The sequence below is a fragment of the Phocoena sinus genome, chromosome 11 (assembly GCF_008692025.1).
Source record: "Phocoena sinus isolate mPhoSin1 chromosome 11, mPhoSin1.pri, whole genome shotgun sequence".
Lineage (NCBI taxonomy): Eukaryota > Metazoa > Chordata > Mammalia > Artiodactyla > Phocoenidae > Phocoena > Phocoena sinus.
The window spans coordinates 12,739,845-12,758,489 of NC_045773.1; the positions used below are offsets into that span (position 1 = coordinate 12,739,845).

Here is an 18,645-nt window from a genome sequence, read left to right on the forward strand (position 1 = left end):
CTCTTTATACATGGCGAAACCAGACCTCAAATCTGCATACTTCCTATATAGCACAGTACGAATTCTACAGTGTTGGTTCCAAATATGTATCTTAAATATTTCAGTGGGTTATAAGACGTTTAATTACTGACCTGTGTGCAGTCGTTTCTGAGGCTCCCTTTCTTGCAACATAGCCCCTGTTTGTACACTGTCACACTTCCTCTTAACAGGGCTTTAACAGAAGTATGCTTTTCAAGATTGTTTTATCAAGGTCCAAAATTGCTATTTACCAGTAGCGCACAAAGATGCTCTGACTGGCTACACAGAAAGGAAAATCATAAAATGTCAGAATGAACAATACTTTGTGCCATACACACCTCTTCACCCACTGCAAGCATCTAGCCTCAAATCTTTAAAGGCCATAACCTTTATTTTACTTCACAACGACAGGAGTACTGTCACTATTTATATGGCACCTGTCATACACACACACACACACATATATATACACACATATATAGATACCCACATTTATCTTCCAATTCCCCAAGACTAACCCTCAAGCTAATCTTTCCCGGCTTAGCAGGAAGTTACGGAAATTGTTCATCATGGCAGAGAAACGTATCAACTACATACTAAAGTACAGCTCCCTAGAACAAGTCCTGAGTGTAGGAATGACGGCCACCTGGGACACATCTAATCTTCACATTTTATATACACAAATTCGTCAGCTATTTTCAAGCACAAGTTTATTCTGGAATTCAGATAAAAACCGACACTTATCATACACAATTACTGTAGAAAATTAAACCAGGTATTTCCATTGCAAATACTAAGAAACACCTTTTTCAAGACAGTTAGTTACCACGTGTTAGGATTAATCTTAGTACTGCCCTATGCAAAAACAAACCAAAAAACCCGCTTTTTTAAAAAAACCTAGACAGATTAAGCGAAGCCTTTTTTTCCTCAGTAGGAAGAACTATTCCAAAAGAATTACAAGGTTCAGTGATATAAATCAGATTAAGAGGAGGCAGACTTTCCTTTAATGCCTGAAATACAATTATATTTCACAAAATAAAGACCTTTACTCTTCTGAAGAGATCCTCTAAGCTGGCTTTTATTCCAGTCTCTTCAATCTCACTAAGGGGGGGATGGGGAAAAACTAGTCTTACCAAAATGTTTCTGCTTTTTTAGTAGCCAGCTCTCATCAAATTTAGGTCTTCTTTATGTAACTTAGCAGTTCATCTTTTTCCATTTGGTAACCACTTTTCTTCCACTGTTCTCTCAACTGCTGTAAGAGAACCCCAATTTCTTTTCCGGAAGAAATGCCCACTTTTCTGATGTCATGGCCACTTACAGGAAATGGAGGAATGGACCACTGCTGCATTTCCTTCAGAAGACCGTGCTCTCCTTGGTACTTGAGGAGTTCACACACACGAGCAGTTGCATCGGAGTCTCTAGACTAAGAGCCAAAGTCAAACATTACCACACTTGCTAATGATCTTATCCTAAAATTTAAATAAATGCTCAATGTGAAATTTTTCATTTAAAAGAAAAGAAATTCACATAATACTTTGTGGGTCTTAGTATTAATAAATGTGCCCCACAATTAGCAAAGACGATTTATATTCTGACCAAGCCCAGAACATACTTACATCTATAATGAAGTCTTGATAGGGTTTCAAAGGTTCTGAACTATCTGTTGCTTTAATTAAATCTTTCCTGTTTTTAACTATAAATAAACCAAGATTCTTCTCTTCTTTTGAAATCTTCAACCTCAGATCCAATTTTGTGACATCATCCTGTACTTTGAACAGTGAGGTCAAGAGAGTCATTGGCTTTGGGGAAAAACCTTCAACGTTTTTACTGACTTTGTTAAATTCTTCTAAACTTGCACTAGCAGGTAAGCCTGTAGGGACAAAAGCATTTTTAACCCACTTTTAGAAAGAATAAATTTAATAAAATAAATTCATATCTTAAGCAAACACTGTTTCCGTTTGCAGAAATGCCCTGGCCCCAGGGCTCACTATGGGTCCAGTGTGCTGCTCCATCTTACAGATGAACCACTGCTGCTGCCCTCTCCCACATCGCAAAATCCCGCTGTTGCTTCTGAATATTAATTTTAAACCTACTGAACTATTTCCAGGTATAAGGCAGGTCTTCGCCGTGCTGTACATGTATTAAAGCTCCTGGAAGCTCTCAGCCCTTCCATTAGACAGATGCCATCACTTTCATACCCCTCTGTTAGATTCAGAAACTAACACGTAAGGAAATAAGGCAAGTCACAAACAAAGCTGATAAGTGGCAAAGCCTCACTGAAACCCAGGATGGACTGACTCCAGAGGCCACTTTGTTCCACCACAATGTGCTGTCTCTGAGCTGCCCCCTACCTGTGAAAAAACTGTCCTACTCCTGACCTCAAAGTTTACCATCTTTTAAAATACTCCATTTTTCCTTTTAGAATTGTTAAACATTTTTTTTCTTACGAAATTTTTAAACCAGATGTGTTTCATGACCAAAAAGGCAAACTTTTTAAGTTGGACTCACCTATGTAAGGAGCCACATCAAGATCATAGATGAGGTGAATCAAATGATTTACGTGGTTACTAGTAAGAATTTTTTTTAGTTCCACCCAAATCCTCTCTCCTGATATTCCAGCCAGGCCTTTTGCATTTTCTGCAATTGCTTCCAAAGTCTCAGGATCGTGGTCACCAGGTGTATCTACAATTTTCCCATAAAACCTACAAAGCAAAAGTCTCAGAGTGTACTACCTCTATGCCGGCGTTTCACCAGAAAAATCTGCTTGTCATTTTACCAGTACTATTGCAGACATCTGTTTAATCAGAAACAACAGAGAAGTAGTTAGGTCTAGGAGGGACCTTAACAACCATCTTGGTCAGTTCACCTTCTCTCTTTTCTCACATGAGAAAACCTGAGGTCCAATAAAGTATAAGTAACCTTAAAGTCAGCAAGAACCAGACCCCCGCCTCACCGCACTTTCACATCACTGACCGAAACGTTAGAATGGCCATCAAAAGAGGTCTCTGAATTGGTACTGACACTGGATGCATAAACCAGAGCAGTCTTCTCCAGGCACTAAAACAAGACTTGAAATGCCACGCTGGAGGAGTCTTAATCCCTCAAAGGTTGCCTGTCTGTACACATCAATACTTTTAATTAATAGCTTCAAATAAAACAAATCTCGCTGCAGACAAGGGAGTGTGTTTCATGGACTCTCAGAACTGGAAGCATTAAAGTATACCTGTTTTTACCACTCATATCTTCAAAATTCGTTCATTAGTGATCTAAATTAAATGATTAAATGGCTATGGCTGTGCCTCAGTCTCTGTCCTATTATTTGTAAAGAGAGATGGTTTGCAGACACTGAAGTCTAAAGGGATAGCATTTATTGACAAAATATGTAGACTCTGTCAAAGAATATTCTGAGTGATCCCAACCAGTGAAAAATTAATATCAGTAGACATAAATTAGCCAGTTACAGTAGTTTTCTTAAATGTTAGAGTTCAGAGTTGAAAAAGCATTGCTACCCACAAGACCACCCAAATGCATTTCATACCTTCCCAATTCTTCGGACAGATTTCCCATGACCACCTAAAACGGTAAGCCATATGAAGGCATACTTTGACTCACTACTCTGTTCAAAGCACCTAGCACAAGGGTTGGCTTGTGATAAGCCCTCATATCTGTGTAATGAATGAATGGTGCAGAAAATAATCAAAAAGAAAAAAGACCTTTTTAAAGCTGAATTATTTAAAAGATCATCACAGAAAGGAGCAAATAACTGCTTTGCACGATGAAAAGATGACGTATCTCAGTATCATGAGTCTCCTGGAGACAGGCCTTTGGGAAGTCACCCCTGTGTACAGTAACCTGCTGTGCATCTCACGTGATCAGAACTGTGCTCTGGTAATAATATTCAAAACTGTATCATTAATGTAATTTGTAAAAATCCTTACCTGAAATATCTTAAAATTCGAAGATAATCTTCTTGTATCCTCTGTTTAGCTTGTCCAACAAATCTAACTTTCTTATTTTTTAAATCTTCATAACCATTAAAATAGTCAAATAAAGTACCATCGAAACCTATTCATTAGAAAAGAGGGAAGGAAAATCACTATTAACGAATAAGAACTGGAAAACAATGGCACATATACAGTGGAATATTACTCAGCCATAAAAAAGAATGAAATCTTGCCATCTGTGACAACACGGATGGATCTCGAGGGCGTTATGCTAAGTGAAATAAACCAGACAGAGAAAGACAAATACCGTATGACCTCATTTTTATATAGAATCTTAAAAAAACAAGCTCACAGAGAACAGACTGGCGGTTGCCAGAGGCTGAGGCCAGGGGCCGGTGCAGTGGGTGAAGAGAGTCAAGAGGTGCAAACTCCTAGCTGTAAAGTAAATAAGTTCTGAGGAGGTAATGCACAGCATGGTGACTATAGGTAACAATACTGTATTCCATATAAGATAGAAGACCTTAAACGTTCTCATCACAAGGGGAAGAAAATTCTGTTACTATGAATGGTGTCAGGTGTTAACTAGACTTTTTGTGGTGATTTCTTAATATATACAAGTAGCAAATCATATTGTATACTTAAACTAATGTAATTTCAATTACTACCTCAATTCAAAAAATTAAAAGGAACTGAGAAAAAAATTGGAAAACTTAAGGAAATTAGCTAAAAACTATCACAAACAGTAAAAACTAAGCAAAGTGAAGACTTACAAGGTTGAAATACAGACATGAATAGCATTCATCTATATCCAGTATCAAATGGAAGATATAATGGAATAAAAGGCTGCATTTACACCAGCAATTAAATACACTCAATAAACTAAACAAGACCTATGCCAGTATGAAGTGGGCTGAGACAACATCAAACAAGCTGATTTTCAAGTGAATAATGGAAAATAAACAAGAACTGCCAAAATAATCCGGAAACAATACACAGTAGTAAAAACTCTCTGGAGGAACTAAGTACTAAAAATAATAAATAATAAACCATAGGAAACAATTTTATAATCCTGAAATAGGGATGACCTTTCGTCGTCCCTATTGGTAAAATATAATTACCAAGAAGAAACAACAAAACACAACACCAGAGCCTTCAAAGAAATTAATAAATCCAACTACATAAAACATCAGATATGGCTGCACAGCAAAAAAACATCACAATGCAAAGCATGAGACAGATGACATACTGGGAAAAACACATTTCAGTCTGTATCATAGAGAAAAATGGCTAATTTTGATAATCTACAGAAAGCTCTTAAATAGAAAAAGACCACATAAATGGAAAAATGAGCTAAATATATATACAAGGAAATACAAAAAGCCTCTTTAAAAATGAAGATTTTCAACCTTAGTCATAAGAAATGCAAGTTTATGAGACACCAATTTTCAGCTTTCTATCAGCTTGGCAAGGATCCAAGTCTTATTACACTGTCAGCAAGGGGACAGTAAATCTGATGGTGCCACTTCACCACGCAGCCTTTTAAACTTTGCGAATTTTGAACCACGTGAACCTAATATCCGTTCAAAATGTTGTAAACCAATTTCTACTACAATATGCTCTCTCACATGTTGAACAAAATGAAAAAAACCTGATTTTAATATAAAGTGCATAAAACCTCAGGTATGAATAAAGTGATCAATTCATCCCAGTTATCCCAGGACCTTGCTGATTTTAAAACTGAAAATCGCAGGTCTCAGGAATTTGTTCAGTCCCAGGCAAACTGAGACAGATGGTCACCCTGAGAACTAAGGAGGAAAAAAAGAAACACTTCGAGCAAAGACACAGGCACCATCCAACCACCCAAACGGGGAGCTCTGTGAGCCTAAGAGAGACTTCACCTCATGGCATCACAGAAAGGAAGCACTGCCACTACTACAAAAAATGACCACTTGTCATTTTAATTCTCTTGAACCTGAGTGCTCTTTGATTATCCCAAATGCAAAGACACTGGTAAACTCTTGCCAAGCTCTTTTGGTTGATGTGGCATTTTGACACTTAGAGCCAATTTATAAAGCTCCAGATTCAGAAAGATATAGCAGGAAATGAAAACAAATAAACAAAAAACTACGTAAAGAGACAAAGATAACGATTACAAAGTAGAACATAAATGTGGTATATATCTGTCTCTTCATGTTACTTCTCTTAATGAAGAGACTCTTAACTCCCTGGGGAATGTGGAAATAATAAGATCTTTTTCAGTGAAGGGAAGATCAAACTTGGAGGAAAAAAACATAGTGTGACGAAACGAAAAATAAGGGTTTGAAAAGCAAAGTAACCCTCACCCCCAGAACCAGGAATGCTTTATCTGATAAGGCTTGAAAAGTCTGGATGGGAAAATGGGCTAAAGGTAAGGATTACTGAGTATATATCAGTGTGTACTTTGTTTTGCTCTGAGTACCCTTTAAAAAAAATGATGAGTAAAAATGAGAAATAAGGCTGTGTTGCTGAGCACAAGGTGGTGGTTAAGGATGTGACCGCTGGAGCCAGGCTGCTGCGCTGGAACCCTAATTCTCCAATTTACCAGCTGCAGGACTTCGAGCAAATTATCATGAGTTAAATACCAGGAACTACTCATAGGGTTGGTGGGAAGATTACATTTATGCGATGGGCTTAGAACAGTGGCCAGCACATTATGAGGGTTCAGCAAATGTTAGAAAACAGTAGTACCAATAAGAACAGTTTTTATTTTTATAAAATAGTATCTTGAAAAAGACTATTAGTTTCTTTTAGTTCTGTCTGCATATGAGAAGCTAGTTGTAAGATTTTTCATACACTGCACTAGTTGGAGCAGTTTAAATAAAGCTGATGTAAGAAGAAGTTAACACCTGGAGTTCCACCCCCTGATGGAGAGAAAGCATGCCTCCAGCTGGGCTGCCTTTGGTCATCAATCACCCAGGCTTCGGAAACCAATCAAGGCTCTCCGCGACTTGAGCTCAAGTACTTAACATCTCTGAGTCTGTTTCCTCATCTGTCGAATGAGTTTAATACCCACTTTATGGAACTTTTCTGAGAATTAAATGAGCTAAAGTATATCAAGTGAGCACTGATGCGCCTGGAACCGAGTAGGTGCTCTCGAAATGTTATTCGGCATTAATGTAATTAGCAAGAGATCCCATCTGGGCCTACAGCCCCCTTCCCCATCCCACCAAGTGGAACCCACTGCTTATTCCTTTCAGTTACCGTGCCCCAAAGTAGGTCACGAAGAGTGGATGCTCCGTCTCTCTTTTCTAATCCAGAGATTTAAACCTAAAGAGCTTGTCTAAAATTTAAAGGACAAAAAATAATGCTTCAATTGTGCACCAAAACACCAACCTAATTCACAGCTACTCCCATCATGGTTCTCACTCCTTTCATGAGCAAGTTAAGCTGAGATGATACATAGGCTCCCTCTCACACGCCAACCCTGACGGAGTACAGACAATTCCTGAAACGCAGCGCTACAGAAGACTGTGAAGTGGTGCTCGGCACACGGACCAACAGGCAACGGAAGAGGTGGAGTCACCGACCAAGTGCACCGCCAGCACCAGCAGAGGAAGGGGTGGAATGTGTGCACGGGAAAGACAGAGGAAAAGGGGCACAGCGTGTGTGTGTCTGTGTGCACGTTTCTGACCCAAAACCTAACATTTTTCGATGCGATTAATAAGGTGCCAGGCACTGTGCCAGGGATTCGCCATGACCAACTCCTTTAATCCTCACAACAACCCTGCAAAGGAAGCTAATATCACCTTCCTCATTTTACAGCGAGAGAATGATGGAGTCCGAGGAACCCAGGGATCTCGGCTCCAGGGCCGTCTTTAACCAATAGGCTGTCTCTTAGAAGAAACTAAGGCAACCCCTCACGCTGGGGAACATTTCCAGGATGCAGCTTTCACTCAAAAAGAAAGCATCTGGACTGAGTTAAAACATTATCTACATATATTACCTAAAAACATAGAATTTATAGTGAGATCTCTGCGCTCAGCGTCTTTCTGCCAGTCAGTTGTGAATTCGACCTCAGCATGTCTTCCGTCAGTGGCAACGTCAATCCGTAGTGTAGTTATTTCAAAATTTTCTTCGTGAAGCTGGAAGTAAATATATGTTTTTTTAAAATTCGTTTTTAGTATCACTGGACGAATGGAAAATAACATGTTAGTCCTGACAGGTATCTTCTTTCTTTTTACAGTCAACTAGTGCACATATACCTTGAGACAGGAAGACACTCACAGTATTCAAAGATAGATCCAAAGAATATTTTTAAGAAATAATAAACCCATCTTAATTAAAAAAGATGAGTCTGACATACAAAAATGGCATGTCTGACAAATCATGTGGCAGAAGGGAAGAGCCCTTAAAAACAGTATATTCTGGTTCTTCAATTTCAAACCAGACTACTCTTTGAAATATTTTTTAACAGCTCCAGTTTGCAAAGAGCTGAATATCAATTTACAGAATACATACCACTGAGTGAAGGACTGACAGAGGAAGAAATACAGGTACCACACCCTGCAGCCCCTTTACTGGTAATCATCAGTGAGGCTAAAATACAGTGCCACGTATATCTCGGGAAGAGAGATTACCTCCAGCTGGGAAAAGGTGGGTAGCCTCATGTTAGAGGGACATGCGGTCTTAGCCTTCAAAAATAAGTAGGATATGTACATGCAGATGTGGGAAGAAGAACATTCAGATGAAGAGAAAAGATGACCAAAGGCACAATGGAGAGGAAGAGGGATACGTGTAAGAGAAAGCACACTGCACAAGTAGCATATCAGCATGTAGGGGAAGACAGCAAAGGTCGCTACATGCCAAGCAGGAGTTCGGAATCTCTTCATTAGGAACCGAAAGTCATTAATGATCAGTAAAAGTCTGTTCTAGAATTCCTCTCAACCTCATGCATATTCTTCTCTACAAACAAACTAGTTCTCACTACAGAATTCCAGAATCAGGAATTTGAGGCACAAGTTATCCCAAAGAAAAGGGTATGAAATATGAAGACTGCTGAAAATCCGTGTAAGAAAAAATTAGACCTCCAGAGTGACTCCCTCACCCAAGCAGGGAAACAGAGATTAACCAGAAAGGCTGGCTCCAAAATAATCAGAACTTGGGGCACCAGACACGGGACCATGGGAGTGATGCACCACAATGAAAATAACATGAAGGAAAACCAACATAACCCCTATCCCTTTCCCCGCTTGGTTTTCAAAATGCTAACAAGCAGGCTTATTCTAACCTGGGTAACACTGGAGGATTCCTCTGACGTCTCCTAATGAAAAGTCCTCCTGATATTGACAGTGGTGGTCCCATAGCTAACTGGCTGACGCTTCCCACACAGAACTACAGTAAAGTGCTCAGGTCATAATGCACACAGTAGATCACCCAAACATATAGAGAGACCGAAAAATACCCACACCGAAGGAAAGCCAACAGCAAAGACAGAACAAGCTCAGAGGAAATAAAGACATTGTCGAAGTACCTAAAATTGATGCCCTAAGGGAAATAAGAGAAGATACTGCATCTGAAACAAGAACAGGAAGCTTTCAAAAATACTGTAAGAAAGACCTCTTGAAAATTTAGAAGACAGCAAAAGTTGCCAATACAATAGGAAAACTGGATGATCAAGTTAAGGCAATCTCAAAGTAAAAGAAAACAAATGAGAATATAAAATAAGAGACAAAAGATAAAACTAGGAGATGAGCCCCTGTGGTCCAACGTCCAACATCACGGGATTTCCCAAAGGGAGAGACATTTAACAAAGGGGATGACATCATGAGGGGAACACAAGGGGGCCCTCAGTGCCCTACACAATGAATGAAAAAATAAATCCGAGCCAAGGCACGTCATCTTGAAATTGAAAACACCAGAGATAAAGAGATCAGAAAGGCTTCCAAGAGGAGAAAAAAATAGTAATAATCAGGTCTCAAACAAAGGAGAGATTCGAAGGAGCTCAGACTTCTCAATGGCAGCACTGGAAGGCAGAAAAACAAAGCCTTTTCTACGTTTCTGCCTGAAAATAATTCCCAGCCTTGAATTCCACAGCCAACCAAACTATCAGATCAGTGTGAAGGTAAAATAAAAACATTTCACACATGGAAAGCTCTCTGAGGTTACCAAAATGAGGGCATAATCCAGGAAAGACTACCACGGGATCAGGAACCAGGAGGTCTGGTAAGTAAGAGGCCAAGGAAGCTCACAAGATCTGGTGTGGGGAAATCCCAGGACGTGAGTGGGGACCCGGCCTAGGACACACAGATGGGAGAAGACAGACTGCAGCCGGTGAGCTGGCTCCAGAAAAAGGAACTGAAATTTGACGTGGTGAAAGCCACCGGGAGGAACTGCACAGCACAGGATGAATGAATGAGCAGCACACGAGAGCTGTGTCACAGAACTATGCCGTTAACTGCAGGGAAAACCCAAAGCACGGAACACGAGGAATGGAGTTGAAACACACTGCACGATCTAGCCATAAACAACAGTTATGAACTGATTTAACCAAAAATTATGGCATATATGTACTGAGAAAATGACGGAAGGAGCATCGTATGTGCTTGCTGTTGAGGAGGGTGTGTTAAGAAGGCTCAATCACCTTCCCTGCAGGAAGTCAACAAGCAACATCTTAAGACTGGAAATTAAAAACGAAAATGGGGCTTCCCTGGTGGCGCAGTGGTTGAGAGTCCACCTGCCGATGCGGGGGACACGGGTTCGTGCCCCGGTCTGGGAAGATCCCACATGCCGCGGAGCAGCTGGGCCCGTGAGCCATGGCCGCTGAGCCTGCGCTCCGCAACGAGAGAGGCCACGACGGTGAGATGCCCGCGTACAACAAAAATGAAACACTGGAGCGTAGAAAGGTCTTTTCTAGAAATGTGGAGGGAAAAAGTAACTACTATAAAAATAAAAGGGCCTTCAGCAAAGGAGGATGCAGGATTTAATAGAGGATAGAGGAGACTGACTTTTTTTTGTTAAACTAGGCTTTTTGTTATTCGCTTTTTAAAAACTACAAATGATCTATAACAATTCTTTAACTTACCAAAAAAGGCAATGCAGTTCTGTCAAACTTTTCACTCACCCTGGCAGTGATCGTCCCGTGCTTTTCTCCTTTGTTGTTGATCATACGAATGCCGACCGACTGAAACAGCTCCTTCATTTGAGCAGGGGTAGCAGTGGTAGCAAAATCCACATCCTGCGGCTTTACTCCGCTTAATAAATCCCTCACTGCTCCTCCTGCTATTCTTAATTCATGATTTTCTTTGACAAATAATTCTGAGGTGAAAAAGAACGTTTTCTGTTTCAGTGTGTTTCTTTTAAGCGCAGAAGTACAAGTTTTCCCATCTACTTGGGACAGCAGAGATTACTGAACTCAGCCTTTTTACATAAAAATTGGGAGATCAAGGCCCACAGCAATGAAGTGACCTGCCTACAGCGGAATGCCTCCAACAAACACGAGAAGCAGGGAACGTGCAGAATTTCTTTTAGGTTAATTCGGAAGATAATTTAGAACTCCACAGTGCTTCAAGGTCATCAATGGAAATTTGAATTACTACTAAACAGTAAGGTGAATAATTCCGCGCTCTCTCTCTCCCTCCGGACTTATGTGCATGCTTTAGAACTGTGAAGTGTTCCTGCACATATTTCTCTGTGTATTGTGCTGAGGCAACATATTCATGCAGGAAGTCATCAGCATTAGTCTATCACACCACACACGATAAACGTTATAGCTAAGAACCCTTCAAGAAATAATCGACATCTGATGTCTGAAACCAGCTCAGAGCTCTTCTATGGAGAAGCCATATGACACTGGGGCCACCATGAGGACCTGAGTCCAGGACACCCAAAGCAGGCAGAGGACAGGGCCGAGTCCACCACAACCACCCATGTGACTAAGGGACACCACAGGGACCCAGTGAGCATGACGTCCAGGACCCGGCCTGACACCACCACCCATGCCTTGGTGTTGCTATGAGTTGGACACGCACAATGAGGCCCAGGTGACCTCCTGTGGACATAACCGTGGCAGAGAACATCCACAGCAGACAAGGCCACCCTGTGACCAGGATCAAGACAACTTGTCATCATGTCTGAACAGATGAGACACAAACACTGTCCAGACAGCACCGGGTAACAGTTCATACGTGTGATACTCTTAGTTCCCAGTCAGCGTTAGCCTCACACTGTGTATGTAGGCTTCCCATCTTCCAGGTAAGAATCATTAAGACAATCACAGGTTAACCCCTGCTTCCTGACACCACCTGATGCACAGCAAAGCCCCGCTTCTTCAACTTGCCCCCAAAACACGTGATTCAAGCTCAAATCCTACAAGACGTCCTTTCTACACCCGTTACTCAGAGGCCCCACGGTGCCTCGAGGTTCCCCATGGTCAGGGCTCCCCGTCTCGGCGAGGGGTGCTCCTGCTGGCCTTTGGCAGGAGGGCGCTGACCTGAGCGTTTGGCTAAAGGCATCAGAGCTCTAGCAACACTAATCACAGCTCAAAAGGTCATCGTCCGTCCCCACGCCAGTCTCTGTGCTCTTTGTCATCCTCCTCCTCTGCCTGTTCTTCCCAGGCCTTCCAGCTGCAGACCTCTGCAGACTCCCTAAAATGATCTGCTAAAAAATAACAATGGTTCCCTCCCTCTACCTTCTTGCCTTAACTAAAGGCTCTCCCACAGGGTTACCACTTCCGTGAGTCCCCTCCCAGAGGAAGTGTGCGAACTCCTTTAACTCCACATTTCCATTCAAGTCCCAATGAGTCCTTAAAATGAGGTCCATGGCCCCTTAAATTAAAATATAAAAATCATCTGTTAGTCCAAAGTTTCCCTGAGACTTAGGTAAGGTAAACAAGAGTTTCATGAAATAGTACTTACCCTTACTATACATACCATGCAATCTAATCTATTCTCTTCTTTATCTCTTTTCCTCTATTTTTTAATGCTGGTCATGACCACTAAGTTGACTTTATGACCCACTAACTGGTCACACAGTGGGGAACACACACTGACCCAGCTCACCCTTACTCAACTCCTGCGATTCAGTTTAGGAAGGCTCTCCTTGTGGTGGAGTAAAGTGAATTCCACCTAAGCTAGGAGAGCAGCCTATCTTTAATTACATTAAAATTACCTGTTTATGTCTTTGTCTCCCCACTTCTCAGAGTAGCAAACCTATCTCAGTCAACTTTATACCAAACTGGCTCATGACGGAACTGAACTGTGATACACAAGCTTAAGAAAAAGAACGAAAAGAAAAAAAAGAGGGATTGCTTCACTGAAAAGTATACTTTTTAAAAAGCTTTTCTTCCTTCAGCTTAAGAGAGTACATAAGAAACTGTTGGAATGCAAAAAATGGGCAAGTTTTACTTTCATTTGAACCTACTTTAAGAGGATGAAGGTCAAGGCTGAACACAAAGATAACCACTGTTTTGAGATTCTCAAGCTCCGTCTACTAAAATAAAATTGTAAGTTCAAAGTCACCCAGTGTATTAACTACATTACAGAAAAAAAAATGTTCCAGAACTCGAAGTAATCTATTCACCATTTTGATTAGCCCTATGGAAATGGATAACTATGTCCAGAAGTTCTCACAATCCTAACATTTTGATATAAATGAGAATGGCACATAAAGGCATATGTACGTGCCTGTGTGAAAGAGCAGTCATAGAAACTGCAAGAAAGGCATGATTTTATATTGACCCAAAACAGTAAGGCTTATCCAGCTTAAAGAGGCTCCTTTTTCCCCTCAGTTACTGACATCTTCAATCTTACGGAAACAAGGACACATTCCACATTCCAACAAACTTCGTCAACTACATATATAGTCAAGTGAACATAACACCTCATACAACTAAATTTAATTGTAAATTCAAGCTTAAGACTCATGAAATGCAGGATCTCATCATTCCAAATGGTCTTAATTTGTGTCAGCTGCCACAACTGATAGCACGCTGTATTAATCAGTCTGAAGAGCAACCAAAAGACCAAGACATTAATTTGTCAGAAAACTTGTAATTGTCTTCTATCTTCGAAATTTTTTTTTAATTTTCAGTCAAATCTTCATTAACTGCTTCACTTTACAATTTTGAGTTTTGAGTATTGGAGGTCGTACGGATGGAGAGTGGGCAGGAAGTGTTAGTAAAAAGACCACTACACAGCACGACTGTTACTACCAGAAAACAAGCTATCTGTTCCTTAGCGTTTCTAGGAACTCCCAAACTTCAAGAGTGATCAGCTATTCCAACTGTCCCAAATGTTAATACGACTTGGTGACATCACATACCTAAGCAGCAGCGGGTAGCTAACCATGGACCACTATCTCCCAGCAACCTCGGCCTGTCCACTAACCGTGTAACTTAGGCAAAAAGCACTAGGTTTGGAACTTCAGTCTCATGTATACAATGAAGAAATAATTTCATATGCCACTGGTGTTATATGGCTGTCCTTAGCAAAAGGAAACATAAATTACATGACATAAACTGACGTTATAAAACGCTGTATGAGCATAATACACCGTCCTAAGCTCCCAAATTCTTGCACGCTGGGAACTAATTTTACATTTGGCAAAACAGCTATCATGATTTAAGAACTGGTACAGTGTGAAACGGCACAGCATCACAGCCACCTTTTTCCTTTGTGTGTTTTTGTGCATTGTTTTCATACAGAACATTACATTTTACCAGGATACTCAAGTCTTTAGAAAGTAGCAAAGATCAAATAAAACTACTTAGTTGATTTTCTAACCATTGGGCACTGCACTAAAAGATTCCATTCTTACCAGTTCCACTATAACCTAGAAAAATGCAATCTTAGAAGATGCCCATGCTCCCATTTGCCAGTCTTTCGAGGACCAGACCACTGGGCAAATAGTACCACTCTCTTACCATACTATTCCGTCTCTAACTTCCTTAGGACTTCACCACTCAAGGTGGAGAAAACTCAGCTCTTGAAGTCAGGGTTAGTAAGCCAAATGCAACTGTTAAAATAAAAAATGTTCAAGGACCTACAGTAATCAATATCCACAGCCTTGTTTCCAAAAGAAAAATGCAGAAGGATCTGAGATAGGTCCCCAAGAGTTAATTCCCTACATCCAATCATTTGGCCCTTACAACGGAAGACGGGAAGAGTGGGCGCTGGGAAAGGCACGTAAAGAAAGAGCAAGCTAGAATTCAACTCAAAGCTGAAGCTTCTAGACATGAGCCATACAAACAGTGGCCACACGTGGTTCTTGAGCACTGTGAAATGCGGCGAGTCTGCATTAAGACGGTCTGTGCGTGCTAAGGACCAGATTTCAAAGATTTACAAGCAAGAGAAGGAATTATCTCACTCATAATTTTTACACAAATTTGACATTAAAATGATGGCATCTTAGATATATGGAATAAGTTGATGTACTAAAAATAGTTATTAAAATTCATTTTACCCACTTCTCTGTTTTTTTAATGCAGTTACCAGAAAAGTTTATGTAGCATATATGACTCACTTCTATGGGACAGTGAGTCTCTAGCATTTTTCACTCTAAGTAAAAATCACGGGCTTCCCTGGTGGCGCAGTGGTTGAGAGTCCGCCTGCCGATGCAGGGGACACGGGTTCCTGCCCCGGTCTGGGAGGATCCCACATGCCGCGGAGTGGCTGGGCCCGTGAGCCATGGCCGCTGAGCCTGCGCGTCTGGAGCCTGTTGCTCCGCAACGGGAGAGGTCACAACAGTGAGAGGTCCGTACCGCAAAATAAATAAATAAATAAATAAAATCACAGCAAAGCATCTGCTTTAGGCCCTCCACTTCAAGACTATGTGAAGAACCTATAAAAATCAACAAGTTCTGGACCATTTACCTCTGACATACACCTAAAAAAATCACCTTATTTCAAGAATAGGAAAGTAGCTTTGTCAACATGCTAATGCAAGGAAAGTCATTTTAAAGCAATGGTTCCTCCACCCTCTGGTCATGAGAATTAAGAGAGGAGAGTTTTTATCAAAATTTATAAATGCCCATGCTCCCTAGAGATTCCGATTCCAGTTCAGTAGGGCAGGAGTGGGACACCAGCACCTGTATGTTATAAAAAGCTCCCCAGGTGAATCTAATGGACAGCCAGGGTGGCAAACCAACAGTTAAGGTCATGTTTCTACATCTATACACCTTAATATATTTCTGAAGGCGCGACTAAGATACCATAGGCTTTGAAATGCAGCTGTGTGCACTGCAACAGCAGTAGCTAATACTGAGAACCAACATAAGAAATGACAGAACTGCGGCAAGCAAGATGAAGCTGCTGTAATCCGGCACTTAGCTCAAGTTGTTTCCTGTGTTCCTTCCAGATAAGTTCTGCATGTGCACAAATGGACGTAACTCCCACCTCCTTCTACCTTCGGTTGTTTCACAGAGCACTTATACCTGGGGTGGAAATATAGCTTAGTGGTTACAAGCTGGGTTCTCAAACCAAGACTGTACGAGTTCAAAATCCAGCTCTCCACTTATTAGCTATAAAAACGTTGGAAAAGCATTTCACATTTCTAAGCCTCTGTTTCTTCAACTATAAAACAAGAGAAAAAGTACCTACTCCTTAAGTTAGTAGGCCCAATTCTGTGATGCATATAAAGTACCTGGGTTTTGTTTTTTTTTCCGGTACGCGGGCCTCTCACTGTTGCGGCCTCTCCCGTTGCGGAGCACAGGCTCCAGACGCGCAGGCTCAGCGGCCATGGCACACGGGCCCAGCCGCTCTGCGGCATGTGGGATCCTCCCGGACCGGGGCAAGAACCCGTGTCCCCTGCATCGGCAGGCGGACTCTCAACCACTGCGCCACCAGGGAAGCCCAAAAGCCATGCTTTTTAACTGCAATCATTATTTGCCTCTTCTCATGATTTGGCTATAGCTTTGGATTACCCATGCATGGTAAACCCTGCTTTCATTAGCTTAACAACAACAAAAAACCATGAATGTTGGCTAAAAAACGTTAACCCTCTGCCTCTCCATTTTTACAGGCTTCCAAAGCAAGAGGAGGCATCCTAATCTCTCACCTGTCAGACTCTTCAAGCCTTCTGTGAAAAGTGACTGGAACTCTGGAGACTGCAACTTCATTGTAAACAGAGAGTGCTTCAGAAGGAACAGTCTACTCCAGCTGCAGCTCAGCAACTGCCTGTGCCAGGGACCCAGGCACCTCAGCATCTGGAGATAAAGTCACCAACCACACATCTACAAGACAAGCAAGCATGCCCAACAATGAAACTTCCAAGTGTAGGACAACAAAGGGATATTCTGCGATTTTACTTATCAACAGAGAGAGACATTCATCTCCTGTTCAGATGAGAGACTGAAAAAAGCGACAATGGGAGGGAGAATTACAGTTGGAACTACGCTTGTCGTTATCCGGTTTTGCACTCGTGAAGCACATACTACTGATACTACACCCGCATATGTATTTTACTGTTAGGGTGCTCTCCCGGGAGGTGGTTTAAAGCGTGAGGGCTGCCAAGAACAGTGGCTCTTGAAAATGTAACTCAAAGACGTGCAGGAATACTTGGTCTCCTCCAGAACAAGTCACGGTCACATACTTGCCCACACGCACCTGAGACTTATGACCCAGGTATATTTCCTAGGCACTGTAAAATAAGGTATTTCCCCATGACCGGTCCTTGCTCCCGGCTACTTCCTCATTCACCATCCGCCCCTCGCATCACGTCTCCTGAATCCCACCCATCCACACCCCGCCTTCCGTCCTCCGTCATCCCACCCCGCTTTCCACATAAGGTGGGCCTCCGTGAGGCAACAACAGAGCTCAAGTGACCCCCAACGGAAACCACTAGAGAAGAACCATTTCTTTACTTGGAAAGCGGGTTTCAAAGGCGCTTCCCACCAGGGGGCGAGCTCCCCTCATCCAGACCACTGGGGAGGACAAACACGGCGCTTCCTTCCACCTCCGATTCAACTCAGAAAAACCCAGGGAGGGGGGACCCAGGCCCTGAAACGGCGTGTCCCGCCCCTCCCACGACAGGTGCTGGACAGAAATGGGAGACCCTCAGGGGCCCGGCCGCGAGGAAGGGAAAAGAGCCCGCGGTCAGCGAGACGTGGCGGACACGCTGCCCCGCGACCTCCACGTCGGGCTCTGTCCCCTAGTGCGGAAGAGGCCTCTCACTGCCCCCGGCGCCCGCCTTCCCCAAGACCCGGCCCGCGCGAGAGCCCGCAGGCAGCTCGCGTCGTAGCCGCCGCTCCCCCTCCCAGCGGCGCGCACCCGCAGATACCCCGCGCGCCCGCTCACCGGCCCCGCTGCGCCGTCATCGCCGCGCGCACTTCCTGGCGGCAGGCGAGGGGACGTCACTGACGCGCGCCGATCAACGGCGAATGGGAAGTCGCAGCAGGGCGTGGGCGGGGCCCGCGCAGGCTCTCCCCGGCCCTTCCACCTCCCCGCGGAAGCCGCTCGCTGGAGCGCGGTTCCCCAGCTCCTCCCAGGACTAAGCAGCCAGTCGTCGCTCCTGGGGCGACCCGAAGGACCAGGGTCTGTACATTTGTTTTAATTACGTCTCACCGCGCCTCTCTCTGGCCCTGAGGTAGTTAGGCGCCCATCTGCACTGCATACCTGTGTGACCTTGGTCGAGTGACCCCGGCTTCCTTTGTAAAATGAGACGATCACTGGAACCTCTCTCAGGGTCTTGTCAGGCTTAATTGTCACGTTAT

At 42.7% G+C, this 18,645-nt stretch overlaps 2 protein-coding genes across 7 annotated transcripts in view; one reads left to right on the top strand and one right to left on the bottom strand.

Annotated features, from left to right (window-relative positions):
* CRBN (cereblon) overlaps window positions 1-1,880 on the top strand; it is a 32,611-nt gene extending 30,731 nt beyond the window's left edge. The window contains exon 13 of the mRNA XM_032647563.1: window positions 1,761-1,880. The gene's annotated coding sequence lies outside the window, so the exon portion shown is untranslated. The remainder of the gene's footprint in view (window positions 1-1,760) is intronic.
* TRNT1 (tRNA nucleotidyl transferase 1) lies at window positions 714-18,266 on the bottom strand. 6 transcript variants are annotated; one of them, XM_032647568.1, is made up of 8 exons: window positions 18,230-18,266; window positions 16,992-17,166; window positions 11,062-11,255; window positions 7,945-8,083; window positions 3,957-4,083; window positions 2,527-2,720; window positions 1,635-1,888; window positions 714-1,441 (listed from the first exon to the last, which is right to left on the bottom strand). In XM_032647568.1, the coding sequence occupies exons 2-8, from the start codon at window positions 17,137-17,139 to the stop codon at window positions 1,193-1,195; spliced, it is 1,305 nt and encodes a 434-aa protein (XP_032503459.1). In that variant the 5' UTR covers window positions 17,140-17,166; window positions 18,230-18,266; the 3' UTR covers window positions 714-1,192. The 6 variants fall into 6 exon arrangements, with proteins under 6 accessions (XP_032503459.1, XP_032503461.1, XP_032503464.1 ...); XM_032647570.1 differs by having other exon boundaries at window positions 18,213-18,232; XM_032647573.1 differs by lacking the exon at window positions 18,230-18,266 and adding an exon at window positions 17,797-18,223.
* Window positions 18,267-18,645: the final 379 nt, after the last annotated feature.